Consider the following 21,046-nt stretch of genomic DNA (forward strand, 5'->3'; position numbering starts at 1 on the left):
AAGGAATTAGTTGAGAAGTTGCACAGCAGAATGTAGAGTATTCATGTTTTCGAGTGGGACTTGACCCTGGGACTTTCAGACACAGGGATGAGCTAGCAGCCAGTGAGCTACAACTCACGTCGCTACCGTTACTAATCCAACACCAACCAAAGCTGTAACAAAAGGGTGGTTTCGTGGTAATGCCATTGGACTAAACTAGTGCTCCAAATTTAAATCCCACCACGACATCTGATGAAATTAAAGATAAATTAATAAAAATGGAATATAAAGCTAGTTCAATAGTGGTGACCCTGACAATTGTCTTAACAACCCCAAACTGCCCTCTGAAATGGCCTAGCACAGCCATTCAGTTCAAGAGCAATTAGGGATGAGCAACAATGCTGTCCTTCCCAGTGACACCCTGATCCCACGGATAATAAATAAAATTTGGTAGCCCAGCAGTACAATGAATTGGGGAAGGACGTCACTCACCATTAGCATCCATTGGTGGGTATTGCAGATTCTTCCTGAGGTCCTCCAGTGGAATTCCTTGGGAAGAATGATGGTCAGAGCCACTGGGAACAAACATCAACAATCACTTTTCTTTATAAATTCTCAAGTGAGAGGCATCAGTGCAATACTAGCATTTATTACACATTTCTAATTGAGAAGGTGATGGTGAGCTGCCTTCTTGAGCCGCTGCAGTCCATGTAGTGTAGGTACACCCACAGTGCTGTTAGGGAGGGAGTTGCAGAGTTCTGACCCGGCGACAGTGAAGGAACGGTGATATATTTCAAAGTCTGGATGGTGAGTGATTTGGAGGGAATTCAATGACTGAAAAACAATTAGTTATTGAATCTGCTTTTAATTAGTGAAGTGCAGACAGGACAACTCCCTGTGCAGAGGAAATTCTCCCTTTGGTTCCTTCAAACTTTGCTCTTTCATTACTGATACTCCTGCCAGTAAAATATTAGATACTGTTATATTTATAGCACTTGTTACAGGATAATAGAATTGTAGTAGATCAAAGGCAACATCAGGCAGCTCAAAGCAACGAGGAGTTTATTGCCAACAAAAAATACTTATTTACAAACAAACATCAGATCTGGGATTCCAGCAGGGAAGTGACAGAGGGAGTGACTGAGGTCTAACTCTGCACTGACCTTCTGACAGTGCGGCACTCCCTCAGTACTGACCTTCTGACAGTGCGGCACTCCCTCAGTACTGACCCTCTGACAGTGCGGCACTCCCTCAGTACTGACCCTCTGACAGTGCGGCACTCCCTCAGCACTGACAATGCAGCACTCCCTCAGTACTGACCCTCTGACAGTGCGGCACTCCCTCAGTACTGACCCTCTGACAGTGCGGCACTCCCTCAGTACTGACCCTCTGACAGTGCGGCACTCCCTCAGTACTGACCCTCTGACAGTGCGGCACTCCCTCAGTACTGACCCTCTGACAGTGCGGCACTCCCTCAGTACTGACCCTCTGACAGTGCGGCACTCCCTCAGTACTGACCCTCTGACAGTGCGGCACTCCCTCAGTACTGACCCTCTGACAGTGCGGCACTCCCTCAGTACTGACCCTCTGACAGTGCGGCACTCCCTCAGTACTGACCCTCTGACAGTGCGGCACTCCCTCAGTACTGACCCTCTGACAATGCGGCACTCCCTCAGTACTGACCCTCTGACAGTGCGGCACTCCCTCAGTACTGACCCTCTGACAGTGCGGCACTCCCTCAGTACTGACCCTCTGACAGTGCGGCACTCCCTCAGCACTGACCCTCTGACAGTGCGGCACTCCCTCAGTACTGACCCTCTGACAGTGCGGCACTCCCTCAGTACTGACCCTCTGACAGTGCGGCACTCCCTCAGTACTGATCCTCTGACAGTGCGGCACTCCCTCAGCACTGACCCTCTGACAGTGCGGCACTCCCTCAGCACTGACCCTCTGACAGTGCGGCACTTATGTTCTTATGTTCACTCCCTCAGTACTGATCCTCTGACAGTGCGGCACTCCTTCAGCACTGACCCTCTGACAGTGCGGCACTCCCTCAGTACTGACCCTCTGACAGTGCGGCACTCCCTCAGCACTGACCCTCTGACAGTGCGGCACTCCCTCAGTACTGACCCTCTGACAGTGCGGCACTCCCTCAGCACTGACCCTCTGACAGTGAGGCACTCCCTCAGCACTGACCCTCTGACAGTGCGGCATTCCCTCAGTGCTGACCCTGCTTCATTTAGCACTTCAGCAATTTATGTTGAAGTTTTCTGAAATGTGTCTACGAATCTACAACCTTCTGCCTCAGAGGCGAAAGTTCTCCCCTCTGAGCCATGGCTGGCACATTTCCTGCATTCCAGCAGTGAGTACTCTTCAAAATGCACATCAGTAATTGTTAAGAGATACGGCCTGTCCTGTGTTTGTGATTGACACTAAGAGATGATTGTCACTTCAGCATACGGATCACACAGGTGGGGACAGCCTGGATGCCTGGGAGGGAAAGCAGCTGATTTCTCTCCATTTTGCCACACTTGAGTTTCCAGTTCCAATGGCTGCAAAGGCAATGAAGCTTTTGCTGGTCCATCAGGTTTTCCAGCCCGTCCGCAACGATTTCCATGGACAGGAGCTGAAAATGTGGGCCCCCGATAGACTGGGAAATGGTGAGCAGACAACCTTGTCCCTGTTCTTGATATCGGAGAAGTCTCCAGATCGTTTCAGTTACCAGGAAGTTGGCCGGGTCTGATTGTATCCACATTAAAAACCTGAGACAGAAACCTGATCATGTTGACTGAGCTGAACGTCTCCCTGTGAAACTCTACCATCTATTTCAGACAGCCTGTGATATCTCAACAGGAAATGCAAACTCCTTAATGAAAGGACAGTCCGGTAGCTGTGGCCATTGAGTGATTTTCTTTAGCACAGGTAAGCTCAAATTGTGATGGTCCTGTTGTTTTTACACAATGAATACCATTATTGCAAGCTTCACTCTGTAAAAACCTTATCAATCAGCAGCACAATAGCTGTCAGTTCAGCTTCTGTACAAAGAAAGAACCCGATCTCTCCTGCAGTCACTCACATTTTCCAAACAGGAATCTATCAAACTCTCAATGACTCTGTGAAGAGTCAACAAGTAGTTAATGCCCCTTTTGAAAATTATTATTTAAACAGCTTCCACCACCTTTTCAGCAAGCGTGTTTCAGATTACAATTAATGCCAGAAATTGCAATATTTTATTGAGAAATTAGGATGGCACAGTGGTTCGTACTGCTGCCTCACAGTGTCAGGGACCCAGGTTTGATTCCCAGCTTGGGTCACTGTCTGTGTGGAGTTTGCACGTTCTCCCCATGTCTGTGTGGGTTTCCTCTGGGCACTCCGGTTTCCTCCTACAGTCCAAAGGTTGTGCTGGTTAGATGCAGCGGCCATGATAAATTCTCCCTCAGTGTACCTGAACAAGCACTGGAGTGTGATAACAAAGAACAAAGAACAACACAGCACGGGAAACAGGCCCTTCGGCCCAACGAGCCCGTGCCGCCATTTTAACATTATGAGTGCCCTCCTCTACCCATGACCTTTGTCTACACCTATTGGGGAAGACTGAGGGGAGACTAATTTAGGGACAGTTTGTTACACCAATCAGCCTAAGAGCATGTTTTTTGGGGTGTGGGAGGAAACCGGAGCACCCGGAGAAAACCCATGCAATCACGGGGAGAATGTGCAAACTCCCACAGACACCGGCCCAAATCCATGTGTCCGCACAGCAAACAGTCACTGAGCTGTCATGTTGCCCGTCAGATGGTCAGAAGGGGCTGCTACAGTGAGGTAAAATGAACAGGTTGGGGCAGGATGTGTGGATGGGGGCATGTTTACTGATGCAGAGGTTGAGGGTCCCTAGAATGCCAGAGATTCCACATCAAAAGTGAGGCATTGGCCTGAATTATACAGATGGTGGCGCCTCACTTCCCACCATCCAAACAATTGGTGGGACCACACTCTCGCTGACTCCAAGTGCCTGTAGCCATTCCTCATTTTAATGAGTGGATTACTGGCTGCAGGCGGGGCCCTTGCTCCACACTCAGGAGGAAGTCTCATCTTCGGGACTTACTGGCCAATCAGATTTATATAGAGTCCATACTGTGTAGAAGAGGCCATGTGGCCCATTGGGTCTGCACTGACTCTCTGTCAGTATCTTACCCATGCCCTGTCCCCTGCCCTATCCCTGTAACCTCACACATTTACTATGGCCTATCCACCTAACCCATACATGTTTGAATGGCTTCTCCCCGGCGCCTGCAGTGACTGAAGAGGAATTGAATAAGGATGTCTGAGACTAAGTCTGGGCACCAGAGGCCAAAGTAAGTTCAAGAGTTCTTGGGGGGTTGGGGGGGAGAGAGAGATGGGAGGGAGAGGAGGAGGAGGAGGAGGAGGAGGAGGAGGAAGGGAGAAATGATGTATAAAGTTTGTATGAAGGGGTACACAGGAGGGGAGGCTGGGAAGGCCAGGGACAGGGGTGGGCACAAAGGTAATGATCAGGGTTTCATTGGAGAGGCTGGGAATGCCAGAGGAAGGGGCTTCTGATTGAGGCATCTCTCCCATCACCTCTCCCTCCATCCCCGCCGAATCCTTTCATTTTCCAGACTCTCCCATGCAAGGTCAATCCTCCCACCAGCCGGGAAATTGAGGCCGAGTGGAAAACGGACCAATTATTAGCCATTTAATTAGGGCAAGGGAGGGTTTCTGTCCAAGGCCTTGCCCTTCTTAGTGTAAAATCACTGTGAGGTTGAGACAGGCGGGAACCTGGAGGAAACCCGTTACTTCAATTGCACACTTCACCTGCCTAAAAAACCTGCTTGGGGGGAGGGCAAAATTTGGGCTATTGGCTGTGATGTACCTTGGGGTATCCTGAGAGGTGCTACAAAAATGCAGCTCCTTCCTTTCCACCAGCGACATACACAAAGAGTTTCCTGAAACTGTTTCCATTACAAACACTAATTCAATCTTTATCTTTCCAAGCACTTGGCAATTTCTCTCAATGCTATATTAGTTTGAACAGTAGCATATGGAATCCATTTGTTGTTGTATAAACGAGGATGGTTGCTAGGAACTCCAGTGGCTGGCTGGCAAGCTAACCAGAAACAACAGCACGATAATGTCCTGAGTAATTCCCGGTTATACTAGGTCAGTTTTAAGAGCTTGATGTAAATTAAACTCAGTTAGGGTGAAGTGCTGGTTGTGAATTAAGCTAGATCAGATTCAAGTACCTGATATGAACTAAACTTGATCAGACTGAAGTGCTCGATGTGAGTGACACTGGCAAATTTTCCTGAAGTGATTTAATTGATGTAATTGGCCAATGTTTCCAAAGTAGCTCAATGTCCGAGAATAAGGGACAGAAAGAAAATCTTGCATTTTTCTAGCACTGCTGGTAGTCTCAGAATCTTGCAAAGTGTGTTTAATTTTTCATTTGCAGTCAATGTTGTAATGTGAGAATGCATGACAGATAATTCTTGCACAGCGAGGTCCCAGAAACAGAATTGTGACAATAATCACATCATCTGGTATTAGTGAGGGTGGTTTAGGGATTACTACTGGGCAGAACAGTTTTTCGAAATAGTCTTCTCCAAAATGGTGCCACTGACTCTTTGCCGCCTGAGAGGACAGGCAGGACCTGAGTGCATCCTCTCATAATAAAGACACTCTGGCACTTCCCGAGTACTGCCCTGGAGTGTCAGCCTAGACATTTGCACTAAAGTCCAAAGAAACATTTGAAATTCTCCTGGAGAATATGACAGGGTACACACTGAGAGGCTGTTTCACCTGGAGAACTCAGAGCACGTCTCAGTAACAGTCTCTGGAAAATGGTCAGCCATCTTGAATATGAGGAGAAATGGAGAAATGATCAGAGGATTGTGGATCTTTGGAATCCTCTAGCCAGGGTGCTCAGTCAGATCGGTACCGAGAGGATGAAGGGACATGGAGATAGTGTGAGAAGATAGAGCCAAGGTAGGAATTGAGTCACTAATAAGTGAGTGAAAGGGAACGAACCAGTCCTGCTCCTGCTTCTTATGTTGTTCTGATTGTTTGCTATGTTTTTCAACAACTCCATCATTGGTATATTAAGGGCAGTATAGATGACCTAAGTCATCTTTTTTCCATCTGGTGAGGGGCTGTTTACAAAATGTTAAATTGTCACAACAATGTCAGTGCCATTTTCCAAACAGCGCCTCTTGCCTTGAGGACATTTGTGGCCGTGTATTTTTAACTCTAGGATCTTCTTGATAAAGAGAGGTTATGTTGAGTTTGTGCCTCACCAGAGCCCATTGTCCAACACCTGTCCTGCGGCTTACCTCTGAGACCAGGTTGCGTATGCCCGTGCATTTAGGGCGTACTCCAGCTCAAATCGGGTACGCAGAGCTGCCACGTGACTCCTGCCTGGTCCCCCACGGGCCATCAGGCAGTCGGACGATGAGGGGGAGACAGATCCACTGCTGTTACTGGAGGCTGGAGACATCAGCTGTGTCCATGGAGAAGGAAGAACAAAACTTTAGATCATGACAGAAAAAAATATAGAAACGTCCAGTTGAGAAAAATCCCAATGGTGCATCAAAGATTATTGTTCTTACTAAACAAATTCTTACCTCAATGTTACAAATGCACTCCTCCAAATTGGTAACCAATTCAGAAAACTCAGGACGTTCCTGTAGGTAAAAAGCAAAGTAATAATATCTTTGATCAGACTATGTTTGGAATACTGTGAAATCTTCAAATCTCCACATCACACTCACAGTACTGGAAATCACCAAATCTCTACATAGACTCATAGAGGTTTACAGCATGGAAACAGGCCCTTCTGCCCAACTTGTCCATGCCGCCCTTTTTTTAAAACCCCTAAAATAATCCCAATTGCCACTTTTGGCCCATATCCCTCTATACCCATCGTATCCATGTAACTATCTAAATGCTTTTTAAAAGACAAAATTGTACCAGCCTGTACTGCTACTTCTGACAGCTTGTTCCAGACACTCACCACCCTCTGTGAAAAAACTGCCCCTCTGAACACTTTCGTATCTCTCCCCTCTCACCTTAAACCTATGCCCTCTAGCTTTAAACGCCCCTATCTTTGGGAAAGGATATTGATCTGTGCTCCTCATTATTTTACAGACCTCTATAAGGTCACCCCTCAGCCTTCGACGCTCCAAAGAAAAACGTCCCAGTCTATCGAGCCTCTCTTTATAACTCAAACCATCAAGTCCTGGTAGCATCCTGGTAAATCTTTTCTGCACTCTTTCTAGTTTAATAATATCCTTTCTATAATAGGGTGACCAGAACTGTACACAATATTCCAAGTGTGGCCTTACCAATGTCTTGTACAACTTCAACAAGACGTCCCAACTCCTGTATTCAATGTTCTGACCGATGAAACCAAGCATGCTGAATGCCTTCTTCACCACTCTGTCCACCTGTGACTCCACTTTCAAGGAGCTATGAACATGTATCCCTAGATCTCTTTGTTCTGTAACTCTCCCCAACGCCCTACCATTAACTGAGTAAGTCCTGCCCTGGTTCAATCTACCAAAATGCATCATCTCGCATTTGTCTAAATTAAACTCCATCTGCCATTCGTCAGCCCACTGGCCCAATTGATCAAGATCCTGTTACAATCTGAGATAACTTTCTTCACTGTCCACCATGCCACCAATCATACTGTCATCTGCAAACTTACTAACCACGCCCCCTACATTCTCATCCAAATCATTAATATAAATGACAAATAACAGTGAACCCAGCACTAATCCCTGAGGCACATCTCTGATCACAGGCCTCCAGTTTGAAAAAAAGCTCTCTACAACCAGCATCCACTCAGATACTTCTCACTGGACTGCGTGAGATTTAACCTTATGCAACAACCTACCATGTGGTACCTTGTCAAAGCCTTGCTAATGTCCATGTAGACAACATCAACTCAGAGTACAGGAAGTCTCCAAATTATCACATCACACTCAGAGTACTGGATGCAGTTCTCTCCTCCAAACCACACTTGGAGAATGATAGTTGTAGGGCTGAACGTGGGCTCTGGTTTAGGAACACTGATGTCATGTGTACTTCCAAGTCAGAAGCCCATGTCACTATCGATTCTGATGCCTGACCTGAGAGTTGTAAACAGGCCAAGTGTCAGGTGCACGCTAGCGTTAAAATTAGAACCAGAGGAGATGGGGAGCGGGAGATAGAAACAGGGACAACCTTGAGATCAGCAAAATCTCAAAGAACAAAGAAAATTACAGCACAGGAACAGGCCCTTCGGCCCTCCAAGCCGTGCAGGCCCATGCTGCCCAATTGAACCAAACCCCCTACCCTTCTGGAGACCAAATCCCTCGATTCACACCCTATTCATGTATTTGTGAAGTCGCCCCTTAAAAATCACAAAAAAGTCTCCTTGAGATCCTTTTGGACAGGTGGCAGCACATTGTATCTTGCAGATCGCAGGGGAAGGCCAGCCAGCGAGAGTACGCAGATTTGGCTGGAGGTGGCTACAGCATGGTGAGGAGGACCTGGATATCAAGCCAGGAACATAAAGGACCTTTTGTGCACTGGCAAGGTCAGTGCTCGGCTGCAACCTGATGAGAGGACTCAGGCTCTGTAACATAGGAAGCAGAATAGGCCATTCAGCCCATCAAGCCTACTCCACCATTCAACCAGATTGTGGCTAATCAACTAACTTAAAACCATTTCCTCACTCTAGCCCCAGAGACACAAACACACTGACGAGGTAAGCACTGGCATCTCTGAGCCATGAAGTCATGGGTTCAAGTCCCACTCTAGACACTTGAACACAAAATACAGGCACATTTCCAGAAAACCAAAGAGGGAATGGAGAGCTGTGACAAGTGGTGTTCTTCAGGGATCAGTGCTGGGACCTTTGCTGTTTGTAACATATATAAATGATTTGGAGGAAAATGTAACTGGTTTGATTAGTAAGTTTGCGGACGACACAAATGTTGGTGGATTTGCGGATAGTGATGAGGACCATCAGAGGATACAGCAGGATATAGATCAGTTAGAGGCTTGGGCGGAGAGATGGCAGATGGAGTTTAATCTGGACAAACATGTGGTAATGCACTTTGGAAGGTCCAATACAGATAGGAAATATACAGTAAATGGCAGAACCCTTGAGAGTATTGATAGGCAAAGGGATCTGCAAACACACAGATCACTGAAAATGGCAATACAGGTGGAGAAGGTAGTCAAGGACGCAAACGGCATGCTTGCCTTCATCAGCTAGGGCACTGAGTTTAAAAATTGGCAAGTCATCTTGCAGTTTTATAGAACCTTAGTTAGGCCGCACCTGGAATATAGTGTTCAATTCTGGTCGCCACACTACTAGAAGGATGTGGAGGCTTTGGAGAGGGTACAGAAAAGATTTACCAGGATGTTGCCTGGTATGGAGGGCATTAGCTATGAGGAAAGGCTGGAGAAACTTGGTTTGTTCTCACTGGAACAACAGAGGTTGAGAGGTGACCTGATAGAAATCTACAAGATAATGAAAGTGGATAGTCAGAAGCTTTTTCCCAGGGTGGAACAGTCAATTATTTGGGGGCACAGGTTTAAGGTGTGAGGGGCAAGGTTTAAAGGAGAGGTAAAAGGAAGATTTTTTACACAGAGAGCAGTGGGTGCCTGGAACTCGTTGCTGGGGGAGGTAGTGGAAGCGGAAGGGAGTGCCGGACTGTCAGAGGGTCAGTACTGAGGGAGTGCTGGACTGTCAGAGAGTCAGTGCTGAGGGAGTGCCGCACTGTCAGAGGGTCAGTACTGAGGGAGTGGCGGACTGTCAGAGGGTCAGTACTGAGGGAGTGGCGCACTGTCAGAGGGTCAGTACTGAGGGAGTGGCGCACTGTCAGAGGGTCAGTACTGAGGGAGTGCCGCACTATGAGAGGGTCAGTACTGAGGGAGTGCCGCTCTGTCAGAGGGTCAGTGCTGAGGGAATACTGCATTATTGGAGGTATAATCTTCTCTTTTGGTGACAGTAAATTAAGGTTTAATTTGCCCTCTCAAATGTAGAGGATCTCACAACACTTGGATGAAGAGCCCCAGCTGCTGGTCTGGCCAATATTCATCTTTCAACTGACATCACTAGAAAACAATTTTCTGGCAACGTACAACACTGCAGCAGTTTTTATACATGGAGTACTTTCAAAAGTGTGTTAACCAGGATTCAGGGTAAACACATTCCTCTTAAAGTGAAGGGCAAGGCTGGCAGAAGTCAGGAACCCTGGATGACTCGGGATATTGAGGCCCGGGTCCAGAAGAAGAAGAGGCACATGACGTGCATAGGCAGCTGGGATCAAGTGGATCTCTTGAAGAGTATAGGGTGTGTAGGAGTAGAGTTAAGAGAGAAATCAGGAGGGCAAAAAGGGAACCCGAAATTATTTCGGCAGATAAGGCAAAGGAGAATCCAAAGAGCTCCTACAAATACATAAAGGAGAGAGTAGGGCCTCTTAAGGATCAACAAGATCATCTGTGCGCGGATCCACAAGAGATGGATAAGATCCTAAATGAATATTTCTCATCAGTATTTACTGTTGGGAGAAGCATGGATGTTAGGGAACTTAAGAATTAAATATTGATGTCTTGAGGAGTGTACATATTACAGAGAAGGAGGTGCTGGAAGTCTTAAAGCGCATCAAGATAGATAAGTCCCAGGGACCTGATGAAGTGTATCCCAGGACATTGTGGGAGAATAGGGAGGAAATTGCAGGTCCCCTAGCCGAGATATTTGAATCATTGATAGTCACCGGTGAGGTGCCTGAAGATTGGAGAGTGGCAAATGTTGTGCCTTTGTTTAAAAAGGGCTGCAGGGAAAAGCCTGGGAACTACAGGCCAGTTAGCCTCACATCTGTGATGGGTAAATTGTTGGAAGGTATTTTGAGAGATTGGATCTACAGGCATTTAGAGATGCAAGAACTGATTAGGGACAGTCAGCATGGCTTTGTGAGTGGAAAATCATGTTTCACAAATCTGATTGAGTTTTTTGAAGGGATAACAAGAAGCTGGACGAGGGCAGTGCAGTTGATGTTGTCTACATGGACTTTAGCAAGGCCCTTGATAAGGTACCACGCGGTAGGTTGTTGCATAAAGTTAAATCTCCTGGGATCCAGGGTGAGGTATCTAAATGGATACAAAATTGTCTTGTTGACAGAAGCCAGAGGGTGGTTGTATAGAGTTGTTTTTCAAACTGGAGGCCTGTCACCAGCAGTGTGCCTCAGGGACCAGTGTTGGGCCCACTGTTATTTGTCATTTATATTAATGATTTGGATGAGAATATAAGAGACATGGTTAGTAAATTTGCAGATGACACCAAGATTGGTGGCATGGTGGACAGTGAAGAAAGTTATCTCCAATTGCAGCGAGATCTTGATCAATTGGGCCAGTGAGTTGACAAATGGCAGATGGAGTTTAATTTAGACAAATGCGAGGTGATGCATTTTGGTAGATTGAACCAGGGCAGGACTTACTCAGTTAATGGTAGGGTACTGGGGAGAGTTACAGAACAAAGAGATCTAGGGATACATATTCATAGCTCCTTGAAAGTGGAGTCACAGGTGGACAGAGTGGTGAAGAAGGCATTCGGCATGCTTGGTTTCATCGGTCAGAACATTGAATACAGGAGTTGGGACGTCTTGTTAAAGTTGTACAAGACATTGGTACGGCCACACTTGGAAAACTGTGTGCAATTCTGGTCACCCTATTATGGAAAGGATATTATTAAACTAGAAAGAGTGCAGCAGAAAAGATTTACTAGGATGCTACTGGGACTTGATGGATTGAGTTAAAAGGAGAGGCTGAATAGATTGGGACTTTTTTCTCTGAAGGTAAGAGGCTGAGGGGTGACCTTATTGGCGTCATTAAAATGATGAGGAGCATAGACAAGGTAGATAGCCAACATATTTTCCCAAATGTAGGGGAGTCTAAAACTAGAGGACATAGGTTTAAAGTGGGAGGGGAGAGATACAAAAATGTCGAGAGGGTCATTTTTTCACACAGACGGTGGTGAGTATCTGGAGCAAGCTGCCAGAGGTAGTAGTAGAGGCAGGTACAATTTTGTTTTTCAAAAAGCGTTTAGACAGTTACATGGGTACAATGTGTGTAGAGGGATATCAGCCAAGTATGGGCAATTGGGATTAGCTTAGGGGTTTTAAGAAAAATAAGGATGGCATGGACAAGTTGGGCCAAAGGGCTTGTTTCCATGCTGTAAACCTTTATGTCTCTCTGACTCTATGACTCCAAAAAGAAAAAGAACTGAGCAACATCCTGAGATTGCGCAAGGTGATATAGAATTATAAATTTTGTTTCAACTAGGCTGTAAATTCTAAAGATACGAGCTGCTTGTTAGGTAGACGATCAAAGCAATTTAATAGCAGTGATATATCGCCACAGTGTGCCTGACAATTGTAGTTTCCTCAGTTATACAATTTAACAGCCATTTCCATTCTTTCTATAGGGACAGCTGGAGGAAGATCATTGCTGTGCTAAGTTTCCTGGTTAGATGTCAATGGCCCTGGGACAACATGAACAACGTGAAAAGTAAATTAAATTCCTTAAATCTCACTGTTACTGAAGAATTATTGAATTCTAAATTAATTCCTGGGCTTCAAGATTGCATCGTGCAGGTCAACACATTTCTCTCAAATTCCTCTCTCCAGAATTTCAACAGGGTTATTAATTTTCTCAATAAACCTCTCAAATCTGTTCTGTGGAAGGATTACAGAGATCCAAAACACTAACTCTCTTTCTCTCCACGGATATTGCCAGCCTGCTAAGCTTCTCCAGCATTTTCTGATTTTCCAAACGTTATGATCTTTAATATCTTGATGGATAAGGGCACTGACAACTTCCCCTCTGAGTCACTCACCATCCTGACTTGGAAATATATTCCTTTACTGTTGCTGGGTCAAAATCCTGAAACTCCTGCCCTAACAGCACTGTGGGTGTACCTACACTCAGAGACTGCATCAGTTCAAGAAGGCAGCTCACCAGCGCACTCTGCTGGTGGGGATGGGTGGCGGCACTCACATTTCAATTATACATTTATTTTAAAATACTCATTACCAACTGCTCAACATGTTCCAGCCACACTGGCGATGATCTTTGAAATCTTTCATAGAGTTTCATAGAAAGAGCCCCTTCGGCCCATCATGTCTGCACTTGCATCACATATCCAGGCCCATAGAATCCTTACAGTGCTGAGGGCACAGTGGTTAGCACTGCTACCTCACAGCTCCAGGGACCTGGATTCAGTTCTGGGCTTGAGTCACTGTCTGTGTGGAGTGACCTTCCAAAATGCATTACCTCACATTTGTCCAGATTTAACTCCATCTGCCATCTCTTCACCAAGTCTTCAACTGATCTGTATCCTCTGATGGTCCTCATCACTATCCGCAAATCCACCATCCTTTGTGTCGTCTACAACTTACTAATCAATCCATTTCTTTTCTTACATTTTCTTCCAAATCATTTATATTTATTACAAACAGCAAAGATCCCAGTACAGCCCTCCATTCAGAAACGCACCCTTCCACTGCTACCCTCTGTCTCCTTTGACCGAGCCAGTTTTGTATCCAACTTGCCAGCTCACCTCTGATCCCATGCAACTTCACCTTCTGCACCAGTCTGCCATGAGGGACCTTGTCAAAGGCCAAATGGACAACACCCACTGCTCTACCCTCAACAATCATTTTCGTCACTTCTTGTATTAGTATATACTGAAAAGTATTAGTTCTTGCACAGTGTACAGACAAAGCATACCATTCATAGATAAGGAAAGGTGAGAGTGCAGAATGTAGTGTCACAGTCATAGCTAGGAAGTAGAGAAAGATCAACTTAATGCGAAGTAAGTCCATTCAAATGTCTGACAGCCGCAGGGAAGAAGCTGTTCTTGAGTCGTTTGGTACATGTCTCTGACTTTTGTATGTTTTTCCCGATGGAGGAAGGTGGGAGAGAGAACGTTAGGAGTGCATGGGGCCTTTAATTATGCTGGCTACTTTTCCGAGGCAGCCGGAAGTGTAGACAGAGTCAATGGATGGGAGGCTGGTTTGTGTGATGGACTGGGCTTTATCCTTGACCTTTTGTAGTTTCTTGTGGTCTTGGTCAGAGCAGGAACCATGCCAAGCTGTGATACAACCAGAAAGAATGTTTTCTATGGTGCATCTGTAAAAGTTAATGAGAGTTTTAGCTGACATGCCAAATTTCCTTAGTCTTCTGAGAAAATAGAGGTGTTGGTGGGCTTTCTTAATTATAGTGAGGTCCAGAAGAGGTTGTTGAACATTCATATCCTAGTATGATATGGTGTTTTAAGAGCTCATCTCAATGCTTCTCAAGTCTGTGAAGGTTCCTGTCTCTACCACCAGGCACATTTATGACAGATACAGCGTTAGCCATAACTACTTGGCTCACATAAAGCATTTGAGCTGCTCCTGCTCTCTTTCACCCAGAATTGTCACAATTCTGGGGTCATCATGAAACACAATGATCAGCCCGGGTTTCTATTCCGCTCTGTAAACCACCAACTTAAACACCCTACCTCCACCATGTGCCAGACCCCGGATCCTTCCAAGGCCTATCCTCAAAAATAAATCAGATGCACCATAGAAAGCATTCTTTCTGGTTGTATCACAGCTTGGTATGGGCTCCTGCTCTGCTCAAGACCACAACAAACTACAAAAGGTCGCAAAAGAAGCCCAGTCCATCACACAAACCAGCCTCCCATCCATTGACTCTGTCTACACTCCCCACTGCCACGGCAAAGCAGCCACGCACCCTGGACATTCTCTCTTCCACCTTCTTCCATTGGGAAAAAAGATACAAAAGTCTGAGGTCACGTACCAATTGACTCAAGAACAGCTTCTTCCCTGCTGCTGTCAGACTTTTGAATGGACTTACCTTGCATTAAGTTGATCCTTTTCTACACTCTAGCTATGACTGTAACACTACATTCTGCACTCTCTCGTTTCCGTCTCTATGAACGGTATGCTTTCTCTGTATAGCATGCAAGAAACAATACTTTCACTGTACATTAATACATGTGACAATAATAAATCAAATCAAATCAGATCCAACTACAAGACACAAAGATTAAGACCATCCAATCAATTGCAATGCTACTTCCCGCGTGCCCAATGGCCACAAGTCTTGAACTTCTATGATTTCCCTGACTTCTGCATTGTAGGCATGAGGGATGTAATCATTTAGCAATGGGTCTTCTCAACGTACTAACTTTGCTATTGGGTCAGGGATTTCAGAGCACTGAAAATATCCCTGTGGACGGACTAGAGTGGGAAGGGGGAAAGAGGATGAAGGAGGCGTAGAGACAAGGATTTGGGGGGAGGCAGGAGATGGAGGAGAAGGAAGGCAAGGAGGGCAGGGAAGGCAGAGAAGTGGTGAAATTGGATGGATAATCTTAAATTGATTGTTTACGTAATTTGTAGCAAACTTGGGATTGTTCAGCGAGTGTTGTCCAATCGTGGACTCACATCTGATGTTGGACATTATGTTATGGGTTTTGCGAGCATGGATTAGTTGAGTACAATCGGTATGCTGCCTATTGAGAATTGTTGAAGGGACGTGCTGTTAGATATGATTTGCTAATCATTAGAATGTACAGCTCACAAACCTGGCTCCACACCAGCACTGAAATTTACTCAGTAGTATGATAGGCAGAAGTTTTCGCTTGATGGCAGCATTACTTTCTGTTTATGCTGTTTGGTATATAAGTAATCCTGTTTTGTGGCTTCAGCAGGTTGACACCTCATTTTTGGTATGCCTGGTGCTGCTCCTGGCATGCCCTCCTGCACTCTCTATTGAACCAGGGTTGACTCCCCGCCCCCACACCCCCCACCCCGCCCCGGCTTGATAGTAATGGTAAAGTGGGAGATAAGCCAGGCCAGGAGGTTACTGCTGCTGATGGCCCATAACGCTCATAGATGTCCAGACCTGAGTTGCTAGTTCTGTTTGAAATCTATCCCACTTAGCACGGTGATTGTGCCACCCAACACAGTGTACGGTATTCCCAACGTGAAGACGGGACTTTGTCTCCACATGGACAGTCCAGTGGTCACTCTTACTGTCATGGACAGATACATCTGCAGCATTTAGATTGGTGAGAACAAGGTTTAAATATTTTTTTCCCTCTTGTTATTTCCCTCAGCACAGGTACAGTCTGGTAGATATATTCTTCAAGACTCCGCGAGAGTTAAGGGAAAATGTTTAACCAAATCAAACTTTTAGCATGGTCTGAAGAAAAGACTAATTAAAAATTTGTACTTTGTTCTTCCAGGAAACTTGACACTGATTTCAGCAATTTTCTCCATTTCATTGCGACCTGTCACCTGCTCTGGTTGCCCGCCCTCCTGCATGGAGTGTACAGAAAACATAACCGTCTGTCAGAGTCTAACATACTTCCCAGGTTTGTTCATATCTCTTCTTGAAACTCAGACCACTGTCCGCTGGATTGTTCCGGAGCTAAACGGCATATTAAGCTCCCAAAGTGGCGAGGCAGAAGCTGGCAGATGTTCTCATTGAGACGTATAAAATGATGAATGGGATGGATAGGATAGGGGTGGAGAGACTCTTCCTGCTCAGAAAGGACAGTAGGACTAGGGGGCACAGCCTCAAGATAAAGGGGGGGCGGTTTAGAACGGAGTTGAGGAAGAACTTCTTCACTCAAAGGGTGGTGAATCTCTGGAATTCTCTGCCCGTTGAAGTGGTGGAGGCTGCCTCGCTAAATATTTTTAAGACACGGGTTGATGGGTTTTTGATAAGAGAGGGGATTAAGGGTTATGGGGAGAGGGCGGGAATGTGGAACTGAGCCACGACAGATCAGCCATGATCTTATTGAATGGCGGGGCAGGCTCGAAGGGCTGATAGAACATAGAACATAGAACATTACAGTGCAGAACAGGCCCTTCGGCCCATGATGTTGCGCCGACCAGCTTTTAAAAAAAAAACAACACTAACCCACTAATCTAAACCAATCCCATTTCGTCCATAAACCTATCCACAGATCTCTTAAACGCCCCCAAACTAGGCGCATTTACAACTGCAGCTGGCAGGGCATTCCGGTCCCTCACCACCCTCTGGGTAAAGAATGGCCTACTCCTGCTCCTATTTCTTATGTTCTTATGTTCTCATCAGGAAGTACTCTGATATCTTCCATTTTAGTTACATTAGAACCATTGGTGGCAATTAGAGCAGTGCATAACTCAGTTCTCGTTCCGACCCTGGTTCACTGTGTGGAGTTTGCACACTCTCCCACATCTACATGGGTTTCCTTTGGGTGCTCCGGTTTCCCCCCACGGTCCAAAGATGTGTAGGTCAGATGGATTAGCCATGGTAAGTGTTTGGGGTTATTGGGGGGGGTGGGGGGTGTGTGGCTGGGTAAGGTGCTCTTTCAGTGAGTTGGCACAGACTCAATGGACCAAATGGCCTATTTCTGTAGAGATTCTATGAACACCCCCTACATTTTATCGTCTCATATTGGACCCACACATAAGACTTATTAGAAAGAAACCCCTCCTCATTCTTGTGTGGAACCAGGAGCAGCAAGTGGACCTGTTTGTGACAATACAACTTGGAACACCAGCTGCTCTCCTCACTGCTTCCAGATCATCGATTTTACCAATTCTGCCAAATCCACCTCCTCACGAGGCCGAGGTCTGAGCAATCTCTCCCTGATCACATTAATATGCTCACCACCAGACTGAGTAGATGCTAGAGAATTGTGATCTGGAATGCGCTGCCTGAAAGGGCGGAGGGAACAGATTCAACAATAACTTTCAAAAGGGAATTGGATAGGGGGAAAAGGAGGAAAGTTATAGGGCTACAGGGTAAGAACCAGGGCAGTGGATATAATTGGATAAGTTACTTAAAGAGCTAGCACAAACATGACAGGGTAAATATCGCTTTTTGTGCACTATGATTCCACAGAAAGAGGAGTTAGTTTAATGGTCCATTGAATTTAAACAATCACTCTACATCTGAGCTTTTGAAATCTCTATAATGCATGTTGTGTTGTTGCAGCTGTTCCCCGAACCACAAAGGCCTTGCTACTTACCGATGGTATCATCCCTTCCATAGAGAAACTCAGCTTGGCTAATCTGTCCTCCTTGACCTTGTTGAAGCTGAGTAACAATGGAATTGTGGACATTAGTGAGGATTGTTTTCATGGGCTTTCTGGCCTCAGAACCCTGCTGCTTGATCAGAATCAAATCACAAGTGAGACCATCATGGAATTTACTTTTACTGGGCTCCCTCATCTAGAAAGACTTCAACTGAGCAACAATGACATTAGCCAAATCAACAGGGCCTGGTTCAGCAACCTGACTCAGCTGGGTTCTCTAAACCTGAGCAGGAATCACATCACCAAACTCGAAGCAGATGCATTCACAACGTCGACTCTTCAAAACCTCCAAGTGCTAGATCTCTCCAACAACTCCATTGGTTACATTGACAAGCATGCTTTCCGAGGACTCAATGGTCTGAGGTGGCTGGATCTCTCAAGGAACAAGCTATCGGGAATGGCCGACTCATTCTCACACTTGTCGAAGCTTTCAGTACTAAACCTGGACCTCAATCACTGGAACTGTACCTGCCAGCTGCAGGAACTGACCCTGTTTCTGAGAAGCTTCATTACCAGCCCTGATCGGACTTTAAGAAATGCCAAAGAACTGGTCTGCGAGAGAACTGAGAATTCGGAGCTTCAGACTGTTCTGCAGCTAACAGGCACTAACTGTGTATCTCAACCCCAAAATGCCACAGTTCTAGTGCCGAGTGAAAATTACAGGCATCATGTGCGAGATGTTGTTTTAGTCGCAGTATTCTGTTTTGCAGGTAATGAACAAATCATTTCAGTCTATATAAAAAAAACTTTTGTCAATTCTCTTTCCCAGACAGCAGTGGAAGAAAAGTCAGTGAATATTTTTAAGGCATAGGGAGATAGATTCTAGATCGAAAAGAAAATCAAAGGCTATCAGAGATAGGCAGGAAAGTTAATGCCACAATCATGGAATCTTGTACAGAAGGAGGCCATTCAGCCCATTGAGTCTGTACCGATCACATCCAACCCAGGTCCTATTTCTGTAACCCCACACATCTACTCTGCTAATCTCCCTGACACTATGGTCAATTTAAAATGACCAATCAACCTAACCCACACATTTTTGGACTGTGGGAAAAAACCGGAGGACCCAGAGGAAACCCGCACAGTCATGGGGAGAATGTGCAAACTTCACACAGATAGTGACTCGAGGTTGGAATTGAACCTGGGTTCCTGGCGCTGTGAGGCAGCAGTACTAACCACCAGTGCTAATCAGATCAGCCATGATCTTGTTGAATGGCAAAGCAGGTTTGGGGGGGTTGGGGGTGAATGGCCTTCTCCTGTTCCTCATTGTTGTATTTGTACAAATGTTCATTTGTTCACCAAGTTTCAGTTCTCAGATTTGGGCATCCACACTTTTTCATATCACATTAAACGTCAGGCATGTGACTGGCTCAATTTTCCTTTGGTATAAAGAGGTATGAAGTGATTCATTTTGGTAGGAAAATGAGGAGCGGCACAGTAAATTAAACAGGACCATTGGAAAGGGAACGGAGGAATAGAGAGACTTGGAGTATAAATGAAGAAATGTTTAATGGTGGAGGACAGGCTCATCAATAAAGTAAGGAAGTTTTTATTTAAAGAAATCCTTAGCAGGGTGGCACAGTAGCACAGCTGCTTCACAGGGCCAGGGACCTGGATTCAATTCCCAGCTTGGGTCACTGTCTGTGTGGAGTTTGCGCATTCACCCCATGTCTGTTTGGGTTCCTCCGGGTGCTCCGGTTTCGTCCCACATTCTGAAAGACGTGTTGGTTAGGGTGCATTGACCTGAACAGGCACTGCAGTGTGGCGACGAGCGGATTTTCACAGTAGCTTCATTGCAGTGTTAATGTAAACCTTGCTTGTGACTAATAAATAATCTTTATTTTAGTTAATCTTCAGTTCAAGGATTGTGTCTCAATTTTGAGAACTGCAATTTAGGAAGGATATCAGGGTGTTGGAGAGGGTGCAGAGGAGATTTACTGGAATGTTCTCAGACATGAGGGACTTAGAACATAGAACATAGAAAAACTACAGCACAAACAGGCCCTTCAGCCCACAAGTTGCGCTGATCATATCTCAACCTACTAGGCTTACCTATAACCCTCAATCCTATTAAGTCCCATGTACTCATCCAGTAGTCTCTGAAAAGACCCTATCGATTTTGCCACCACCACCGATGGCAGCCAATTCCACTCACCCACCACCCTCTGAGTGAAAAACTTACCCCTGACATCTCCTCTGTACCTACTCCCCAGCACCTTAAACCTGTGTCCTCTTGTGGCAGCCATTTCAGCCCTGGGAAAATGCCTCTGAGAATCCACTCGATCAATACTTCTCAACATCTTATAAACCTCTATCAGGTCGCCTCTCACCCTTCGTCTCTCCAGGGAGAAAAGACCGAGCTCCCTCAACCTATCCTCATAAGACATGCTACCCAATCCAGGCAACATCCCTATAAATCTCCTCTGCACCCTTTCAGTGGCTTCCACATCCTTCCTGTAATGAGGCGACCAGAGCTGAGCACAGTATTCCAAGTGGGGTCTGATAAGGCTCTTATAAATCTGCAGCATTATCTCCCAACTCCTAAACTCAATTTCTCGATTGATGAAGGCCAGTACATGATACACCTTCTTAACCACATCCTCTGCCTGCGAAGCTGATTTGAGAGACCTATGAACCTGGACCCCAAGATCCTTCTGATCTTCCACACTGCGAAGAGTCTTATCCTTAATATTATATTCCTTCATCCCATTTGATCTGCCAAAATGTACCACTACACATTTATCCGGGTTGAAGTCCATCTGCCACTTCTCCGCCCCGTCTTCATCAGCTGGGTATTGAGTTTAAAAATTGGCAAGTCATGTTGATGATTTATAGAACCTTAGTGAGGCCACACTTGGAATATAGTGTTCAATTCTGGTGACCACACGACCAGAAGGATGTGGA

General features: G+C 45.7%; 1 protein-coding gene across 1 annotated transcript in view; it reads right to left on the reverse strand.

Annotated features, from left to right (window-relative positions):
* The window catches only part of tnni3k (TNNI3 interacting kinase), an 88,910-nt gene that overhangs the window by 2,117 nt on the left and 65,747 nt on the right, over positions 1–21,046 (reverse strand). Inside the window, exons 22-24 of the mRNA XM_080195074.1 lie at positions 6,615–6,674; positions 6,324–6,490; positions 472–554 (exon numbers count right to left, since the gene is read on the reverse strand). Coding sequence (XP_080051200.1) covers positions 472–554; positions 6,324–6,490; positions 6,615–6,674 — 310 coding nt within the window. The remainder of the gene's footprint in view (positions 1–471; positions 555–6,323; positions 6,491–6,614; positions 6,675–21,046) is intronic.

Source organism: Carcharhinus amblyrhynchos, chromosome 9, assembly GCF_965287045.1.
Source record: "Carcharhinus amblyrhynchos chromosome 9, sCarAmb.v2.hapA, whole genome shotgun sequence".
Taxonomy (NCBI): domain Eukaryota; kingdom Metazoa; phylum Chordata; class Chondrichthyes; order Carcharhiniformes; family Carcharhinidae; genus Carcharhinus; species Carcharhinus amblyrhynchos.